Genomic DNA, 20,915 nt, shown 5'->3' with positions numbered 1-20,915 from the left:
TCCCTCTGCTCTCAAGAAGGGAGAGAAACAAGCATCCATCGTACCGCCACTGACGGGCCCTCACGGAGCGTGGCCAGCGCTGCGGCTGTTTTTGTTATACAACTGCTGAGTCCGCCCCGGGGCGGAGCGGCCTTGGCCATGGCCGTTCCCCCTTCCTCCGCCGCCGCCGCCCCTCGCGGAGCAGTCCCGCCGGCCATGGGCGAGCGCCGGGGCCCGGCGGCGCCGCAGGAGGCGGCGGGCCCGGAGCGGGTAAGGCCGGGCGGAGCGGGGAGCGGGGCCGGGCCGGGCCGAGCGGGGGCTCCGGGAGCGGCGGCGGCAGCGCAGCCCTTGCCCGGCCGGCCCCGCGGCCTCCCCGCCCGGCCGGGCGCTGCGCTGCGCTGCCTCCCCCCCGGGCCCGGCCGGGCCGCCGCGGGGGGACCCCGGCACCGGGGACCCGCTGCTTCGGACAGCCCTGGAAAGGGCAGGGGCCCGTCCCCCCGTGCCCTTGTCCCAGCTGGGCCGGAGCGCTCGGGCACCGCGGCCCGGGGAGCGCTGGCAGCACCTGCGGGAGATGCGGGCCTGCGAGCGGCGGCCGCGGGCTGCGGCACGGGGTCCGGGCGTGCCGCCCCTGCCGCCCCGGCGGCTCTGCGCCTGCCGGGGCCGGGAAAGTAGAGCTCGTCCTCCTGCCTCCAGCCGCCACGGAGGCAGGTGTGGGTCTTCGTGATGCTCCCGGCTTCCCAGGCCCTGCTGACCAGGGAGGCTGCCCCTGGGAGGCGTCTGAGCCGAGTTCTCAGTATAACCATGCTAAGCCAGGCTGAGGTGTTCAAGGAGAAAGGATCATCATGGCAGGGAAACCCACGTGGTCTTCCTGAGCCCTTGTGCCTCATCAGCACTCAAGTATCCAAAACCAGGTGTGCCATGTTAAATAAAAGTATAAGGAACCCCTTACTGTGTCTCCCTGAGCAGTGACGTGCTGTACTCTTAGTGCAGTGCATGGTAGTCCTGTGATCCCCTCAAGCATGTGGAACCAGCAGGTGTTGTGCTCCTCGGATGCTGTGCAGTGCAAACCATCTCTCCCAGGAATGGTGATGGACTTCCCAGTTTCACTGCTGGCGTGGCCTGTGCTGCCCAGGGCTGGCCTGGATGCTTTGGGAGCTCGTGGGATGCATGTGCAGCCTTTACTAGGGTGTGAGAGGGTTCATGGTCACAGACCACTGAGTGTATGTTCCTCATCACAGTGCTGGCTCTGCCAGCACCTTTAGCTTTTTCCCTGGCTACAGCTGGTGTAACTGTGATGCTTGCACATGTAGCCCAGCAGCTGTAGCTGTGGGGTCATGGTTGTATGTGTGTATATATGTTAATTATTTCCTGGTTTGCTGAATTTGAAATTAGTGGAAGGTGTTTCAGTACTCCTAAGCAGTTTTTGTTGTCCATTTGGTTTATTGTCATCACCAGAAGAGCTTGTCTCTCGCAGTTGCAGCGTAACTGGGATATGATGTACTGAAGTGTGCCCAGCAAAGGGCTGATGATTAAGAGACTTCAGCATCTGTTATACAAAGAGAGGCTGTGGGTGTTGGGACTGTTCAGCCTGGAGAAGACTCCAGGGGATTCTGTGAGTGGGTGAAAATACCTAGTGGAGGGAATAAAGGAGACAGAGCCAGGCTCTTCTCAGTGGTGCCCCGTGGTGGGACTAGGGGCATTGGTCACACACTGAAGTACAAGAGGTTGCATTTACATGTGAGAAGACACTTGTTTTTTCTGAAAGTGGTCAGATGCTGGCACAGGTTGCTCATAGAGGTTGTGTAGTCTCCATTCTTGGACATACTGAAGCCTCATCTGGTTGACCCTGCTGGTGCAAGGGTTGGCCTGTTCCCACCAGCTTCAGCTCTTTTACAAATTTAGATCATGTTGTCTGAACAGAACGAAGCATGTAAACACTTTATAAACTCAGTGCCCTTTGTCATTATGGTGAGTGTTCACTGTTTTATGCACCATCATAGCATTAAGAGAAAGATCTGGGGTGCACATTGAAGGTGGTGTTGACCTAGTGACTTCTACCTTCTCCTGCCCCTCACACTCCTGCCAGTGCCTCTGGATCCAGGTAGGCAAGGCAGGAAATGCGTTATGCTCCTTCAGCACGAGGTGGTGACTGCTCAGAAGCCTCAGCAGTGATCAGAATGTGCCACACACTTGAAATTGAGTTAAAGAGGATAGGATTGCCTTGTAGCCACTGCCTTCCTGCCAGTTTAGAGCCTGTGAAAGGCTCCTTGCACAGCAGCCTGCCTGTGAAACTCCTCTGCACTCTGAAGGTGATAAGGGAGGTGGGATGTAGATTATGCAGGAGGTTCCAGTATGGTGTAGCCTCTGTGACTGTCCTTTCCTTTTTTAAAATTAAAAAACCCTAAACAACCAAAACCATCTATTTAACAAAATACTGGTACAGTTTTTAAAACCTTGGGCCAGTCAGCCTCACCTGAATCCCTGGGAAGATGATGGGACAGTTCATCCTGCAGTGGAAGACAAGACAGTCATCAGGAGTAGACACTGTGGACTCACCAAAGGGAACTTGTGCTTAACCAATCTGATGACCTTCTGTGATTGGACAATTGGCTGAATGGACAAGGGAGGGCAGTGGATTTTGCATGGGCTTTAGCCAGGCTTTTGCCAATGTCTCCCATGGTACCCTCATAGGCAAGCTCAGAAAGTGTGAGCTGGATGAGTGGATGCTGAGGTGGATTGAGCACTGGTCTAGTTTCAGGGCTGTCACTGGTTGTGTCCCCCAGGGTTCAGTGCTGGGCCCAGTATTCTTTCACTTACCCATCAGTGACTAAGATGAAGGGGCAGATGCCTCCTCAGCAAGTTCACTGATGGCACAAAGTTGGGAGGAGCAGCTACTACCCCAGAGGGCTGTAAAGCCCTTCAGAAGGACCTGGGCAGGCTGGAGATGGGCAGAGGAATAGTCTGAAATTCAGCAATGACAAATGGGGAGGAAGGTCTGGGGAGGAATAACCCTGGGGACCAGTACAGGATGGGGGTGACCTGTTGGAAAACAGCTCTGCAGAGAAGGATCTGGGGGTCCTGGAGGACAGCCAGCTGTCTGTGAGACAGCAGTGGCTGGGATAACAGGGAGGACTTTTGCAGTGTTTCTATTTTCAAATGGTGCAAAACCAGATGGAATTGGCTGGATGCCATTCCCTGAGCAGGTGTGTGCTAAGTCAAGGTGGTGAGCCTGCCGACTCCAAATTCTCCCAATTCCAGTGAGTTATTGAAGCCATCTATGGCCTGGGAAATAAAAAAGGTCTTCAACTCTCATGACCTTCAGCAGAAACTCAAGATGATGCTGGGAAATCTATCTCATGTAATCGAGTAGTATTTAGAAATAGAATAAATTGGTAGAATTGTATCCCAGAATGTGCTTCAGTGATGTATTCACTGGGCATCTGGGGTATCTATGCCAGTTGTGCAATGTGCATGGATGTTTGGGTTTTGTTTGTTTTTTTTAAATGTAAATGGCATTATTTGTTTGAGAGTATTTTCCAAATTGAAGTAAAGGAATGCTTTTTATTATGTGAGTAGTTATAATCAGACTGGGTAGGGAAAAGACTGCCTGATACCTCCAGGAAGGTAGAAATAATGGTGTTCAAAACCTTCAGCTCCCCTTCTCTGCTGTATTATATGGAACACCTTGTATACTGCCTGTGGTTAGTTATCCTCTCCAGCAGTGTCAGTGGCATCTTGGAGCCAACCCAGAAAGGCATCCTGCTTGCTGGACTTGAGATCAGTGGGTCACCAGCCCTTCTGCAGAGCTTGCACCCTGCTGTCCTGACAGCTCTTCACAGCAGTTGTTTCTGGTAGGTGCTTGATGACATGTCTGCAGGGATGCAGGGACTGATCCTGGGAGCAGATGTCTCCAGCCAGAGGTGAGGTGAAGGCCCTGCTCAGACCAAAAGAGCAGAGAGAGTGCTCTCTCTGCTACTTTCCACCAGCCTGTTTTCTAAATATCAGCTGTCCACACCTCCCCAGTTTGGCTGGGCTGGAGCTCTGAAGAAGAGCTGTGTGCAGATGTCCTCTGGAAGGCCACACAGAAGGATCAGTGTGGGATGGGTGACTCCAGGCAGAGGTTTTCCTGCTGCCAGCTGCTGGGAAGAGGCACTTTAGCTTCATATTGAGGGAGAGCCTCCAGGGCAGTCTCCAGACCATGCTATTTTGTGGGCTGCCCTTGCAGACTGCATACACAAACCTCCATGCTGAGACTCACTGTGGCACAGGGCTGTCCTCTGCCAGTTGGGATTAGTTACTGTCATCTCCTGGCTTTCTTAAGGCAGTCAGTCCATCCAGGCCCTAATGGCTGAGCATAAAGCAAAGCTGGGAGGTACCTGGGCAGTGAGCTGGGTGGAGCTGTGCTGGTGGCAGCTGCAGCACCGTGCCGTGACCTCACTCGCGTCTCCGGTGTGTGGGACCGCAGTGGCTGATGTGGCCCCGGGCAGATTTCCCCCGTGTGCACAGGGCTTTGTCTGTGGCACACGGGGCTTTGCCTCTGGCACACGGGGCTTTGTGTGTGGCACACAGGCGCTTCCTGGGAGGGGGCGCTTGCTGAGGGCTGTGCTGGTAGAACCGGGCGGGCAGCGCTGCGGGAGCACTGATGGAGGGCGAGGGGACACCGACCCCGGGGGGCCAGGTGGGTCTGTGTGACACGGGTGAACTTCAGACCACACCTTTGGGATAGTGTAAGCAGGAGGAATAAATGGTGGTAACTTTAACCAGAACTGTGCTTTATTTTCAGAGCTCATCGAGTGCTGCTGAAGATGGCTCTGACCTTGATGAAGAACCTCTACTCAGAAAAAATCCCCGCCGGTTCGTCATCTTCCCCATCCAGTATCCAGACATATGGAAGATGTATAAGCAGGCTCAGGCCTCCTTTTGGACTGCAGAAGAGGTGAGCCCTGGGCCAGTGGGTTGGCAAAAGACAGTCAGACCACTGGGGTCCTGGCACATCTTTCCTAGCTCTGCTGCTGGCTTCTGTGTTGCAAAGGTTGGAGTTAATTTCATCACATCGTTCATCACATCAAGCAAGCTGCTTTCACAGGGTGATTCAGCAGAGCTGTTTTACTTGCTTGGTTTAGATGAGATGGAATTGTGTCCTGGGGTGCTTCTCTGGTTATAGAAAAATCCTAAGTCAGATTGCTCTGATTCATGGTCAGACAGCTCCTACCGTGCTGTGGTCTCTGAACCTGCAACTGACTCCTTGCCCATGTAAGATGCTTTGGGAAATTTCATGCTGTTCATTAATATTAGGTACCTAAATTTCCAGACAGACAGTGTTAATTTTGCTAAAAATGTGTTTAGCTGACTCCTGATGGCCCTGGTGAGGTTCTTGCCCTGGTGAGGTGCTTGCCCCATGTTACAGTGCAAGCTCTAAGTTCTTCCCCAAGGTTGCTGGTTAGCTGGACCTGAGCTCGTTTGTGGGCAGTGGTCTGCAACTGCCGAGGAGTGAGATGAAAGCACTGGCAGCCTCTAAATAGAACAGAAAGCATCATGGGATGATGAGGAGCTGCTGTTTGTGAAGGTGGTATTTCATTGCCTGGCTGGGCAGCTTGCTGCCCTGTTGCAGCAGATCTTCATTTAAACTGTTAAAGAAAAAGCATTTGAATTCCTGACTTACCAGCATTTCCCTTTTACTGTGTTACTGGTTCCTTCTTACACTGTTCTACCATCTGTGGGTGCTCTGCATTTTTCACATCTAGCTCTACTTTAGTGCTGTTTTGGTTCAGAAATCCTACAAACAAACAGAAAAGGCCCATGTGAAGGAAGCTGTGGTTTTCACTCATGGCTGGGGTTTGATCTGATAGACAAGAACAGTTGCACAGCATTTGCTCCACACCATTCTTTGACAACGTGGAGGCTGAACACCTGCCAAAGGCAAAGTCCCCTCAGTCCATCTTTTGACACAGTTGGGTTTGGCTTTCTTGGAGTATCAGCATTTATTCCAAGTAAAGTTTAAATGTCTCAGAATGAGCTCTGGTTACTGTTGTGTGTTCATACTTGTGGCAAAAAGATACTAAGGCTTTTCAAAATCTCATTTATTTATTCAATAGACACCAATTTTTATTCCAAAATACAAAAGTATAAACTGTGAAACAAGTACATGATGTTACTGTTGCAGAGAGAGGCAACAGTATTGCAGTGTCTCTGTTGTATTTACAGTCACAAGTATTTAAATTCCCTACATGTAAAGATTTGAAAGCAAATGCCAAAACTCTGCCTCAGTCACTTGACTGGGCTGCTTGTTTTTACAGAATGATAAATGCAGAAGGACAATAATGTTTTCCTTTTTTTCTTTTCATTAGGTTGATTTGTCAAAGGACCTTCCTCACTGGAACAAGCTGAAAGCAGATGAAAAATACTTTATCTCTCATGTTCTGGCATTTTTTGCAGCCAGTGATGGAATCGTAAATGAAAATCTGGTGAGAAAGACTTACAGAGGGCTTGAACATTTAGTCATGTTATTGTCTTATTAACTTTTCATTTTGGCTTTTTCACATTAATTCATAGGTTGATTTAATGTGTACTTTTTTTTCTTTCCATCTCACCTTTGTCAAATGGAACAAACAGCTTGTTTGTCTGGGAACAGTGTTTGAGTTAAAATGAGTCAGCTGTGGTCATCAGGGCTCCAAATCACATCACCGTTTTGAAGTTCAGTCCCTGGTTGGCTGTGGGATGTGCATTTCTGAATGAATGAATATAACCCCATATTTTTCTTGTACTCATGTTAATTGAAGAGTAGGGAATACAGATCATGGCTGTGCCATGTATCCCTCATTTTGGTAAAATCTGGTTTGTTCTCACTGAACAGTACCCTAGAATCTCTTAGGGCTGCAGGTGGGTGCTGCTAAAAAGGTGGGGAATTCTTCCTGTTGATATCTGTTCTGGGCTGGAGAATATCTCATCACAGGTTAGCAGTGGTATCTGTCTGCAGATGCCCAGTTTAAATCTGAAATGTTTGAATGTTTATAACATGTAGTATTTATGTGTATGTATTGCATGAAGATGCCTTATGTCATGCTGTTTATGTTTTTAATAATGAACACAAAGTCTGAGGCTTTGTTCAGTACTAAGTGTTTAGTACTGCATTATTTTGTTGTTCTTCCCCTTTGTGCCCTTATGCTTCAGCTCTTAAATGTATTTACTTCTGCATTTACTTGCTTTATTTTCTTCTGCACCACAGCTATCCTATTGACATGTCTGTGAACAAAGCAGGACAGAACCGCTCCCATCCTGTCTCTGTAGCAGAGATCTGTTGTCTCTCCTGTTGAGCTCAGAGTAGTGACATGCAGGACTGTGTTGTTGTACTCATTGCCTGCTTTCTGCTTTTGGCAGGTGGCACGTTTTAGTCAGGAGGTGCAGATCCCAGAAGCTCGTTGTTTCTATGGCTTCCAGATTCTCATTGAGAATGTTCACTCAGAGATGTACAGCTTGCTCATAGACACCTACATCAAAGATCCCAAGAAAAGGTAAACCTGGATGTGTTACAAACCTGTGGGAAATCTGTGGCTGAAGCCAGTGCCACTGTTGTAGGGCAGCATGGCAGCTGTCTCCTGTTTTCATACTGGCTTTCTTGGGGAATTGGGGAAAGTTCCGTAAAGCTTTTGAGGCCTGCATGTCCTACCCCCAAAATGGAAAGGGGTATTACTGACCAAGGCTTATTGTGGGAGTATCAGAAGGTTAGTTAATATGTGCATAAATCTTTTATTGCTGGAAGCACGGAGTATGTGAAATATTAAAGGTTGGATGAGCTCCTTGAGGTTATGGTGCTCCTGCAGTGCTTGCTCTTACATCAGCAAAGCATCTGCCTGAGGAAATTGAGTGCTCATGATCAAAGTGGTGTTTCCAATATACAGCAATCAATGTATTGCATCCTTTTTTGTCATCAGTGCTTTTTAATGCAATTTTTGAACTGCTTATTTTTGAATGATTGACTTCACCTTTTTTGTCTGAAGAGCTTCCTAGTCCAAACGGGACACATTTGAAAAGCAGCACTTTCCCTCAGAGACTCCATGGTGATGGTTGGGCAGACATTGCTTTCCCACAGTGCTTTCCCATCATCATGTGTTGGTGATGGTGGCAGGACTGCAAGGTTTCCTTTCAGGTTTTCAGCATAGGAACAGAGGGATCTGTCCTGTTTCTTTGTGGAGTTGGGCAAGATGAGGTTTTGCTCTATGGATAGTCTGAAGTAGCTGGCTTCAAGTCTGAGAGAGACTGTGATCTGATGGGTGAGCACTCCTGGGATGGGATGTTTGAGTCCACAGCCTTCCTCCCCTGAGCCCGTGGGGATGTTGCATTCTGTACATTTGCCTCCCTCTGCCCTTTTTGTCACAGATGACATTGTGGTTTAACCTGGCAGGCAGCTAACAGCACACAGCAGCTCACTCACTGCCTGCCCCTGCCCAGTGGGGTGGGAGAGAACTGGGGAGAAAAGTAGGAACTGGTGGTTTGAGGTAAAGGCAGCTGGATAGGACAGAAAAATAAGAACAATAATACCAATAATAATAGTAACAATAATAATAATAATAATAATAATAGTAGTAGTAATAATAATCAAGTGATGCACAATGCCGTTGCTCACTGACCCCTGGCCAGCTTTCCCCTAGTTTATATTCTGAGCATGACATCAATGGAATATTCCTTTGGCCACTTGGGGTCTTCTCTTCTGGCTGTGTCCCCTCCCAGCTTCCTGTTCCCCCCAGCCTGCTCACTGGTGGGATGGGGTTAGAAGCTGAAGAGTCCTGGACTTTGTGTAAACGCTGCTTAGCCACACCTAAAACATCACTATGTTATCAACATAATTCTCATTCCAAATATAAGATATAGCACTGTACAAGCAACTAGGAAGAAAATGAACTCTATCCCAGACAAAGACAGGACAGATCATCACCTCTTTGGGGTGGGAGTGGTCTCTTACTTGGGTCACTTCAGAGCCTTGCGTAATGGGATCCTCTGTCTGGTGGAGCTGGAAGGGACAACCAGGGCAGATTTTCCTAAATCACTATTGTGATGTTTTGTCTCTGTTTTCTTCTATAGGGATTTCTTGTTTAATGCTATTGAAACAATGCCTTGTGTTAAGAAGAAAGCAGACTGGGCTCTGAAGTGGATTGAAGACCGAGAATCCACTTTTGGTGTGTAGCTTTTTATAAACTTGTTTCTATTGCATATCACAAACTGACCTTCTGTGAGTAAGCTGCACCCCTGGAACAAGAAATTAAATTTGCCACAGATGTAGTGACTTCTGGGTCTCTGGTTTAACTAAAGAACTAGAAGTAAATTCTGGTGAGCTTGTATGTTTTTATCTTCAGGTAGAGAAATAAAGTAATGGCAGTGCCCCCTGAAATCATGTTATGAAAAATGCTCTTTTTTTATCTTTATACTGATACCCAGTATTAATTTATACTGAATAACTCTAGTTTCCTCAGTTTTTGCTTGTAGACCTTATTTTCTGGTTTTGATTATTTCTTCTAGTTGGTTCTTATTTTTCACTCAGTGTTCAGAACTGGGCAGCTGAAATTTTTGCAAGTCCAGGTATTTTCTGTGTTCATGTTCCTATAGAGAAATCCATGGGTTTTTTTGTAACTGAGGCATGACTGAGCCTGGACAAAAAAGATTCGAGAACCATCTATTTCTGGTGTTTCTGGTTTGCTGTTGGGACCAGGTTTCTAGTTTTTGCATCTCATTTCACAGCTGGGACAGTGGCTCAGTTTCCATCAATGTGCTGCAGGACATCCTTAGAAATGTTCTGCATTCAGCATTACAGTGTTGACTTGGAAGGGTTTGCTGTAGCTGAAATGCATAATGGGTGCACTCTGGTGAATTTTTTAAAGCAAACATCCTGTGTATTTTGAGAAAGTGAAGGAGATGGAGAGATTCAGCCTGGTGAACAAAATAAATCTGAACATCGTTCTTTTGCAGCATCTGTTCACAGCACTTGTTTGAGAGAGGTTCTTTTTTTGTAGCTGTACATTGTTCTGTCCTGGTTCCCACTGCCTCCCTGGTCTGACTTTGCTTGCTGTGTGTGAAACCCGTTGATCATCCCTTTGTTTGGCTCCCAGCAGTGTGGGGTGTGCCAGGAATCAGAAAGTTCCCTGACTCAAAAAGTAGTGTGCCCCCTGCTCCCTTCCCCCAAGCTTAATGCATTTTATCCAAATAAGTAATCAGTCTTCTGCTTCATTAAACCTATATTTTATAAGCAGCCTTTCTCCATTCCTGTATAGCAGTAGCCTACAAGATTTTTAGTGTTGCCAGAAAAAAATCTTTCTTTAATAACTTCTGTGATACTTGTAAGTTGGTATTGCTCTCTGTGCTTTTTCCTAATTTGAATTTCTTCTGATGAGCCAGCAGTTGACGTTTGTATCTCATAGAGGAACTAGAACATCTGGCTACTTTGGGTTATTTTTTAAAACAAAATTCTGTGCAGTTCTTAGTGGGAAAAGGCACTAGAACTTAGTGCCAAAGCTCTTCATGTCGGAACATACACAATGAGCCTGTGAAGTTGTTTGAAGTAGTGTACATGGAGGGATGTGGCTTCACTAAACAGTCAGATGGTCTTGTAGTCTCAAGAAATACATTCATGTAGAGAACAGGGAGAACTGGGACCAATAATGCCTTGCTTTCCTTGGACTGAAGGTGGGGTAATATAAGTAGTTATTTGTGTCTTGACTTATGTTCTGTGAAAGGACTTTCACTCCTTTAAGAATATGGTTTATGTAGATTCCAAACAAGAAGAAACTGTGGTGTACGGTTTTTAGTGTAATTTATGAGATTGGCCCTTTTCTCAGTTTTGGCTGTCAGTTACACAGCTGCTTTCCTGCCTTTCAGGAGAAAGAGACAGTGGAATACTAATGTCCAGGCCACTTTGGACAGTTACCTTGTTTTGCTTCTGACCTGTGGCAGTTCAGTGGGTGTCCTGGTTCTCCAGTTCTGCTGGGGTTGTTATGGCTGAGTGCTGTGGGGTGTGTAGACCCACTGTGCATCAGGATCTGCTGACAGTTGTGGTCAAAACGCATCTGGTGCTGCAAGGGAGATTGCTTTTCTCCAGCATCACTCTGTCTGATGCAAATGGTGCCTCTTGCTGATGAGCAATAGAGCAATTTGTGTCTAACAAAAAATGTGTTATGTTAAACAGGTGAGAGAGTGGTTGCCTTTGCTGCAGTGGAAGGCATCTTCTTTTCGGGTTCCTTTGCTGCTATATTTTGGCTGAAGAAGAGGGGCCTGATGCCTGGATTGACTTTCTCCAATGAGCTTATTAGCAGAGATGAGGTAATGTGACATGTCCTACACACTATTTGGGAAGAAAAGTGAGTTTCCAGGGCAAGGGTAGAATTATATTTGTGAAGAACCCATAATCTTGACAGAGGAGGGGGAAGGAAGCAGACTTTTACCAATAATTACAGAATCATAGAATCATTTTGGTTGCAAAAGACCTTTAAGATCACTGAATCAAACTGTTAACCTGCCACTGCCATGTCCCCTGCTAAACCATGCCCCTAAAGTACGACATTCGTATCTTTTAAATACCTTCAGGGATGGTGACTCAGCCACTTCCTTGGACAGACTATTCTAATGCTTGACAGCAATTTTCATGAAGTTTTTTGTAATATCCAGTCTAATCTCCTGCTTGATGCAACTTGAGGCTATTTCCTCTTGTCCTGTCGCTTGGAAGAGGGTGACCCACACCTCACTACAGCCTTCTCTCAGGCAGCTGTAGAGAGCTCAGGTCTCCCCTGAGCCTCCTTTTCTCCAGTCTAAATACCTCCATCTCCCTCAGCCAGTCCTCCTAAGACTGGTGCTCCAGACCCTTCACCAGCTTTGTTGCCCTTCCCTGGACTTGCTACAGCACCTCAGTGTCCTTCTTGTAGTGAGGGGCCCAAAACTGAGCACAGGATTCAAGATACGACCTCATCAATGCCAAGGGGACAATCACTGCCCTGGTCCTTTTGCCATGCTATTCCTCACACAAGCCAGGATGCTTCTGGCCTTCTTGGCCACCTGGGCACACACTGGCTCATGTTCAGCTTCTCTCAACCAGCACCCTCAGGTCCTTTTCCACTGGGCTGCTTTCCAGCCACTCTGTCCAAGTCTGTAGTACTGCATGGGGTTGTTGTGGCACAAATGCAGGACCTGGTGTTTGGCCTTGTGGAACCTCACACCATTGTCTTCAGTCCACTGATCCAGCCTGTCCACATCCCTCTGCCTTCCTAGCCTCCAGCAGATGAACATTCCTACCAAACTTGGTGTCATCTGCAAACTGACTGAGGGTGCACTCAATGCACTTTACCACTGATAAAGGTATGAAACAGGACTGGCCACTCAGGCTAGATACATATATATGTATATATAGTGTACATAACATAGCACAACTGAGCCCTAAGGAGCACTGCCTGTGGCAGCCACCAACTGCCTTTAATTCTTACCATGTTTTGTGGCCTGGCCATCCAGACAGTTTTATACCCAGCAAACAGCACTGATGAACTTAAAGCCTGGGTGCCACTGGGTCCCTCAGCAGAAATATCTGTTTTTAAAGGGAGTAAACATAAACACTAGTGTCCCAATTGTGATTTAACCCCAGCCAGCAATCAAGCCCCATGCAACCACTCTCTCACTCCCCCACCAGTAGTATCAGGGAGAGAATCAGAAGGGTAAAAGATGGAAAACTCATGGGTTGATGTGAAGACAGTTTAATAGGGAAACCAACAGTCACACACACACGAGCAAATCAAAACAAGGAATTAATTCAGTGTTTTCCATGGGCAGGTGTTCAGCCATCTCTAGGAGGGCAGGGCCCCATCAGGTGCAACAGTGACTTGGGAAGGCAAATGGCATTACTCCAAAGGCACCCCACTCCCTTCATTGTTCCTTCTTCCCCCCATTTTATATACTGAATGTCACATGGTCTGGAATATCCCTTTGGTCAGTTTGGGTCACCTGTCCTAGCTCTGGACAGGTGTTGTGTCTCCTCCCAACCTCCCATGCACTCCCAGCTTCCTCACCTGGGTGGCAATACAAGAAGCAGAAAAGGTCTTGGCTCTGTGTAAGCCCTGCTCAGCAATGGCAAAAACATCTCTGTGTTATCAGCCCTGTGTTCAGCACAAATCCAAAACACAGACCCATACTGTACTTGAAGAACACCAACCCTACCCCAAAACAGCACACCAGCCAAAACCAGCACACCAATGTATATAGTATTATCAAAAGAGGGATTTTTTAGATTGAAGGGGATGTTTGTTTTCCTGTGCTGTGAAGGGGGGCAAAGGCCCAGCTGCTCAAGGGATGGGGTGGAATTGCATGGTCCCCAGCTGCAGGGGGGGCTGGCTGGAGCAAGGACCTGGATAGTGTGTGACTCTGAGATGGGCTGTGCCTCAGCTGCTTCAGGCAGGTTCAGGTGGGCTCCAAGTACCACTCCTCACTTGCTTCTGGTTGTGGGTCCCAGAGCTTGCAGACAGCCACCTGCATCCATCACCAAGGCAGCTGTGGCAGGTTGCTGCAGAAGCAGCAGATACCACTCCTCTCCATGGGCTTGTGTTGCTGCACAGCAATAAAATCTCCTGGGAGGGGGCAACCACAGATCTGCCTTTGAGGAGAGTGCTTCTTAACCTAGGATGTGAGGTGTGTGAGGGGCTGCATGTCAGCACACCAGATATGACAGACCACTTACAAGTGCCCCTTCTTTGCACTGCTTCCTTCTTTCTTTTTCCTTTCTCCCTGCAAGTTGGCAGCTGTTGTTTATGGCTGGGGACTGTGCGCTGCACTGCTTACATCACTGTCAGCACTGAAAAACTAGAAAGACCAGTTTTGTATGCAGTATAAACTTGCTAGTGGTTGTAACTTAGCAGATTTGGTCTTAATGTGTAAAGAGCTTTTTTATAATGGAAGTAATTTTCATGGGTTAGATAAATTGTTTTGAAATGAGACATCTTATGATATGTCTTTAAAAGACACTTTTGAAGAAAGTGATATGATGAGTAAGGAAAACCAAATAGTTCTTCACCTTCCTTGTGTCTTTTGTGAGTCATCATGAACTGATCCATTTGAGTGAGGCAGGATTTGTTTGTTACATGGATCACTTGCAGGTGAGTGAATGTAACTGTACTTTTCTGCAGAGTCAAGCACCAAAAGACTAAAATTTTCTTGACCTCTGCTGGCATAATCCCAACTGCAGTTCTGTTATGAAGGTTAAAGCTTGGTGCACAGAGCACCTGCATTGAAACCCACTGGCAGTAAAAAGAATCCACAGTGGAAAACTACAAACTGTTTTTTGATGCACCTGGACAGATAAATGATCAACGCTCAATGTGTTTTTTGAGCTGCTGGCTCTGCTCCCAGGCTGTTCTTGAGCTGATGCTTAAAGGTGCAAAGCTGGTAGGAGCACCAGTCAGCAGAGCACATGGGTTCATGGAGAAGCCAGGCATGTCCTGCATCCTGCTGGTGGTGCTGCCCTGGATAAGACCATGGGAAGCCTTGCAGCAGGCAGCTAATGCAGTCACTAGAGGGGAGGATATTTCCCAAATTACATAACTTCAGGGCTGTTTCATGACCTTAATCAGAAGGATTTTATAGACTTTCCAAAAAGGTTTTCACAGAATCACAATGTTGTTAGGGTTGGAAGGGTCCTCTGGAAATCCAGGCAGGGTCACCTGAAGCAGCTGACACAAGAAGGTGTCCAGGTGGGTTTGAAATGTCTCCAGGGAGGGAGGCTCTGCAATCACCCTGGGCAGCCTGTTCCAGTGCTCTGTCACACTTGATGTGAAGAAGTCCTTTCTCATATTGAGGTGCAACTTCTTGTGTTTTAGTTTACAGCCATTGCTCCTCATGCTGTTTCTGGGCACCACTGATAAGAGTCTGGTACCCTCCTCTTGGCACCTAGCTGTCCTGGCTTCAGCCAAAGACAGGGTTAATTTTTTACAGTACCTGTGAGGGGGTAGAGCCTGAAGCTGTGTGGCTAAGACCCTAGTGTTATTGGGTACCATCTCAGGTCATTGACAGGGGTGGGGAAAAGAAGGGACTCCCTCTCTTGCTTTTGAGAAGAAGGGTGTTCCTTCCAGTGGGAAAAAATGTAATTGGGAAAAGCAGGGGTATGTGTCATGGGTTTCCATGTAAATAGCTTCTTTGTCTTACACATTTTGTTGTTCATATTGCTGTTACCATCCCTTTTGTTATCTCATTGTTTCCAGTAAATTGTTCTTACCCATCCTGTGATTTTCACCTTTTGTGCTTCCATTCAGAGTAGGAAGGGGCAAGGGGAGCCAAGGGTGTCTTGGTGGGGGCAGGGAGCAAGCAAGTGGCATCTGGTTTGGGAGAGTCTTGATAGGGGCACTGAACTGGGGAGTGCCATTCCTAAACCACAACACCACCTTTGAGATAATTACATGCATCAATGAGATCCCCTCTCAGTGTTCTCCAGATTAAACAGGCCCAGCTCCTGCAGTCTCTTCTCATTAAAAGATGCTCCAGACCCCTCATCATTTTTGTGACCTCTGCTGGACCCTCTCCAGTACCTCCTTGTCTCTTCCATACTGAGGATGCCAGAACTGGACGCAGCAGTGTGGGTGTGACCTCACCAGGGATGGGCAGAGGGAGGGGATCACCTGCCTTGACCTGCTGGCCACGGTTCCCAATGCACCCTGAGATACCCTTGGCCCTTCTGATCACAAGAGCGCTGCAGGCTCAGTCACCTTGTTACCTACTGAGACTCCCAGGTCTTTTGCAGAACAGCTTTCTAGTAGGTCAGCCCCCATTGTTTTGACCCTTGTTAATGGTAGTATTAGATTGTCTTGCAGCCCATAGTCTGCCAAATTCTTTCTGATTGGTTTTTGCTCTGGACGTCTCCTTTTGGTGTTTATTGGCTGTAATCACCACCTTGCAGTTGAGAGGAGAGATGGTAGCACAGTGCTCCTTTAGGCTGGCAGTGGTAGGTGTGGCTGAAGCAAGTTAAAGAGAAGCTGAGGTGCCTCTTGGAGCAGCTGTCTGGGGTTGCTTGTCTCCTGATGTTTTCTTATCTTGGCGGGAGACTTTTCTGGAAATCCTGGAAAGGAGCACAGTTTACTAGGCTCTGTGTAGGATAGCTGAGTGAAATGAGAATGGGAGTTTAGTTGGGGAAGAGATGATTTGTTAATCTTGGATTTGGTGACTTTAATCTGAATCTGCGTTTCTGAAAATGCTGTTGGGAGAAGCTATGGAAGAAATGCTACTGAAAGAATTTAAATCAAGTATCTCAAAGCAAAGAGCAGGTAAACAGCCTGTTTTAACTCACAAGTAGTTTTGCAGATCTTGATGTAGAAGTCTTTCAGCATAATCATCCCTGACAGGAGGCAGAGACCAGCAAGGCTCTGTGTAGGATCACTCACAGTAGAGCAGCCCTCAGAAAAGTTTTAACCTGAGAAACATGTGTGCTGAACATTATTTTGGCACAGGTGGCATGTGTTAGATTTGAGATGTTACTGGATTGTAAACTACAAGTGATAACATTAAGGCTTTCATAAAAGCAGGAGGCTGGGAAACTTCAACCCAAATGACACTGCCTGAAAATAAGAGCAAACTATGTGGAAGAGCAGAAAACTGACTGTGTTTTTCGTTGTTCTCTTATTTCAGGGTCTGCACTGTGATTTTGCTTGTCTAATGTTCCATTATTTAGTGAACAGACCATCAGAAGAGCGAGTGTGTGAGATCATCGTTAATGCTGTAGAGATTGAGCAGGTAATCCTGGCTGTGACAGCATTGTGGGCAGCACAGGCTCAGTCTGAGGTGTGAAAATAAGCAAATTAACTTCTAACTTTTGGGATTCCATGTTTGATTCTTGGCTCAGGCTTCATTCCTGATGCATTATACTGTTCCTTCCCTCTTCCTTAATGGTGACAATAAGAGTCAGAGACTTTGTAATTTAGTTGTCAAGCAACTGGGGCAAGCTGAAGCTGGCAGCTGGTTTTCTCCTTAATGACAGAAAGGAAGAAAAGCTGTCTTATTTGATGTTGAATAGAATAGTTAGAGTTGGAAGGGACCTACAGTAATCAACTGCAGCTGTCTCTTAGAGAGCAGTTTGTTTACATCTGTCCTTTCAGGATCTTTGTCTCTCCCTATTGTATTCACATCTCTGCTTGTCCTCAGGAGAAGGCAGGGTCTGTTCTGGCCACGAGTATCATGCTGTCTTCTGGCTTTTCCTGTGGTTGATGTCAGGTTCTTTCATGTGAAGTGATGCCCTTCTGCAGGCACAAGTTTCTGCATGGCTGAGTGCTTGGCCGGATTTTAGTTTAACTTTCTTTCCTGTTGTTATCTAATTACTGTGATGATGACAAATGCCCTGCTTTGTCTCACAACACTGAGACAGGTATGCATTGGTGCCTGAATATACACATGACTGCGTTCAGCACTCATAAAAATCACTGCCCTCTCATCTGTCACTCTGGCTGGAAGCCAGGAGTAATGGCTGGAAGCCAGGAAAACTGGTGATTTCTTGATCTATCCCTGCTCCCACTAGTATGGTCTGTAGGTTTATTGAAGTTGGAGCTTAAGTTTACACTGAAGCTTATGCTGGGGGATTGGAGAAAAGCAGATTAGAGGGGCAGTGATAAAAATCTTATGCCTTTTCCAGAGTAACAGGCTAAAAATAAAGGAAGAGACAAACAGTTACTGAAAACAGAAGATACTTGTTGAATTTAGTGATGCGTGTTATTTATTTAGACAACTTCCTGGGGAGCCTGGAACATCACAAAGTATGTTACTGTGAAATACAGGTGTCTTCTCTCTTTTTTTTTTTTCTTAAATTTCATTTCTCTAAATGTCATCTGTATTTTAACTCCTAGGAGTTTCTAACTGAGGCATTACCTGTGGGTCTGATTGGAATGAATTGCACTTTGATGAAACAATACATTGAATTTGTTGCAGACCGGTTACTGATGGAGCTTGGGTTCTCAAAGGTAAGAGATGCAGTTGCCCCAAATGCTGGCCTGCCAGTGCAGCCCACAGGAACTGTCAGCACAAAGCACTCCCTTGTCATGCTGGGGAGCAGGTCATGTTTAGCACATGGACTTCCTGTGAGTGACAGCTGAAACCACAGCATTCATACCTATGCTTCACTGTAAAAGAGCAAGAACAATTTAGGCCTTTGTTTCCCTTCAGCTGCTCAGCAGGTTTGTAATGGGAAATGTAAGCTGTGCTCAGATGCTGCAGTGCTTGAAGAACAACATGCACCTTGCACAAGTGAGCTAAACCACAGGCCAAACTCCTGGGAGTGGCAGTGCTGAATTTGCTTCAAGAGGGGTCCATGGATCCTATAGAATATTGCAGCCAGAAGTGGTCTAGATGGAAACAGTTTGACAGTTTTGTTTGTGGTGGGGTTTTTAAAGCATTATTTCCCTGTCAGAATCACCAGTGTGTTTTCCTTCCCCAGGTCTTTAATGCAGAAAATCCTTTTGATTTCATGGAGAATATTTCTCTGGAAGGAAAGACAAATTTCTTTGAGAAGCGGGTTTCAGAATATCAACGTTTTGCTGTTATGGCAGAAACAATGGACAATGTCTTTACTCTGGATGCAGATTTTTGACAAATTGGCAAATGAATGGTGACTGTTTCCCTCTCCTCATCTCCCTTTATGCTGTGAAGTTGATTTAATTTCTTCTCATGGAAATCAGAGTCTGCTGGGATATTTTTCCTGGGTTTTCATGTTGTTTGTCAGAGGAGTAAATATATTTCTCTCTGTGTCATTTGAAAAAAAAAAGGGGGGATCATTTGTAAGAACTTCTGGCTTTGTAAAAAGATTGCCTTTTTAAGATTCCCTTGACTCATCTGCTGTCAATGCTGTCTTTAAAAATGACATGGAATGGATGCTACTACTTTTTTAAGACTTTGGTAGTGTTTTAAGAAAGCAAACTGCATATTTACCTCATGTTATGGTATTTTAATCTGAAAACCAGCTGAGGTATCACTCCATGTAAAAATGTTGCTATAAATTATTTTCATGTTTATAGATTTGATATAGAGTAAAAGCTCTTCTGTTTCATCCTGTTGCAGATACAGTAATAATTGAATGTGGGGAAACCTTAATGAGGTCTGAACTATAGAATATTATTAAACCTGGGAATTATGGGTAATCTCCCCATTAACCTGGATTCTGTCTGAAAAATTTTTACTCAGGTTGGAAAACTGACGGGTCTTGGTAGGCATTTAATTCAAATGCATGTGATTCTTGTGTTACAGCTGTTACTGAACAGGTCAGTGGACTTTGAATGGTCCTTGAAAAGGCACACCTGTTAACAGTGGAGAAAAACCACATCCTATAGTTCTTTGGCTTGTGCTGTCTGTTTTCCCATGCTTCACTGATCAAGTGCCTTATTAAGCAATCTGTAGTTGTATTTGTAATCATCTGACACTGAAACAGCCAGCTCTGGGTGTTGTCCATCTCCCCTTGTCATGCTGGGTGGTTTGATATTCTCCCTTTCTTGGTTGCACTTGTGCACTGAAGGGGTGAGAAGGCATGTCATTCCAAGGGATTATCCCTTGAGGTGCTACAAACAGACTCCTGGGGCTGTGAGGAAGCACCCAGTAATGTATGCAGGTACATCAGGTTGTGTGTCTGATCTGAATCATTGGAACCATTGTCACAGAAGAGCTTCTGAAAGAAGGTATTAAACATTTAAAAAACAAACCAGAAGTAGTATGGAGTAGCAGCATCTTACAAAGGACTGTTTGGTTTTTGATTGTGTGCCTGAAAACTGTTTGTAATTTTTTGATACCACATGGAGAGAATGGAGTGATTGAAGAGTGGTTAATGCACTGCAGTGGTGCTTGGGGTGGGAGGGATGCTATTCAGCTGTACCTGGCTTATCTGCAAATAAATAGTCTCTTTTTTCCAAGATGAACTGAATATACAAGAGCTAGACAAAGGGTTCTGCTTTATTAAACCCAAGCATTTTTCATAATATTCATAATTCCGTGGAAGAGCTTTTGTAAGTCTTACGGTTGCAAATATCTTGTGCTGCTTTTGATATACCTGGCATGAGCCAAACTGACAGCCCAGTGTTACCAGTGATGGGGTAGCACAAGTGTTATTTCCCTGCCAGCCCAGATCAGCCATAGTCCTGGGTACCTGAGTTCCTTGGAACAGGTCCACTGCCTTAGCATAGTTCCCAGTGAACAACTCTCCCTGCTGTAAAAATAAGCAGCAAAATTCACTCTGTTTTTTTAGTCTCTTTTTAGTAAAAGATCAGGAGTATGTACTGAACATGGAAATGGAACAGCTTTTTTTTTTCCTAGAGAAGAGCCTGCATCATTTGACATAAGGTACTTGGAAGAGAGCAGAGTGGAACATGGAGAATACAGAGAAAAGCTGGAACTGGTGGCCCTCACTAACATCCTGGAACTGCAAGAGAACTGTGGACTCAGAGGGAAAACTCAGTGCCTTTTGGAAATTCTGAGTTGATAGGGCAGAAGGAGAAAATACTGTAAATGGGTCTGTTGTTGGAGTAATGGAACCTATTATGTCACTGAAAGTACTAAAAAGTATTTATTTTGAGTGTTGTGAATTATGATGAGAGTATAGAGAGTGTTCGGATATGAAACTGCAATGTGCTCAGGTTCTGTAAATGTCTGTGAGATACCAAAGTCTGGTACAACGGCTCCCCCTCGATTTGTATGTAAAATATGTGTTGTTCAATAAAATCTGAGTGTGGGGAAGCCCATGCCTTCATTTACAAATTACATGCTTCCTTGTGAAATCCGAAGTGATAAAATTGGGATATGACAGAGTAAGTCAGTATTCACAGCTTTTGGATTGTGGGAGAAAGTTGTGAGTGCTCCATATATTGTCTTGCACTTTTTGGAGCTCTTGACTTGCTCTTTCTTGTTCCTGGAAATAGATTTGCAGTCTAGTGAGCAAACAAGTGGGTTTGGTGTTTGTT

At 46.0% G+C, this 20,915-nt stretch overlaps 1 protein-coding gene across 2 annotated transcripts; it reads left to right on the top strand.

Moving 5' to 3' along the window:
- Positions 1-20,706, top strand: RRM2B (ribonucleotide reductase regulatory TP53 inducible subunit M2B). Of its 2 annotated transcripts, XM_054269713.1 has the most exons (10): positions 1-249; positions 4,763-4,915; positions 6,327-6,443; positions 7,357-7,490; positions 9,058-9,152; positions 11,153-11,286; positions 16,615-16,719; positions 17,823-17,936; positions 18,410-18,580; positions 20,272-20,706. In XM_054269713.1, the coding sequence occupies exons 1-9, from the start codon at positions 139-141 to the stop codon at positions 18,560-18,562; spliced, it is 1,116 nt and encodes a 371-aa protein (XP_054125688.1). In that variant the 5' UTR covers positions 1-138; the 3' UTR covers positions 18,563-18,580; positions 20,272-20,706. The 2 variants fall into 2 exon arrangements, with proteins under 2 accessions (XP_054125688.1, XP_054125678.1); XM_054269703.1 differs by having other exon boundaries at positions 18,410-20,706.
- The last annotated feature ends 209 nt before the right edge of the window (positions 20,707-20,915 follow it).

Source organism: Melozone crissalis, unplaced genomic scaffold, assembly GCF_028551555.1.
Source record: "Melozone crissalis strain CALT ecotype California unplaced genomic scaffold, PUWL_Pcris_2 ptg000002l_1, whole genome shotgun sequence".
In the NCBI taxonomy this organism is placed as follows: domain Eukaryota; kingdom Metazoa; phylum Chordata; class Aves; order Passeriformes; family Passerellidae; genus Melozone; species Melozone crissalis.
The sequence above is the reverse complement of the archived record's forward strand: the minus strand, read 5'-3'. Positions and strand labels throughout refer to the sequence as shown.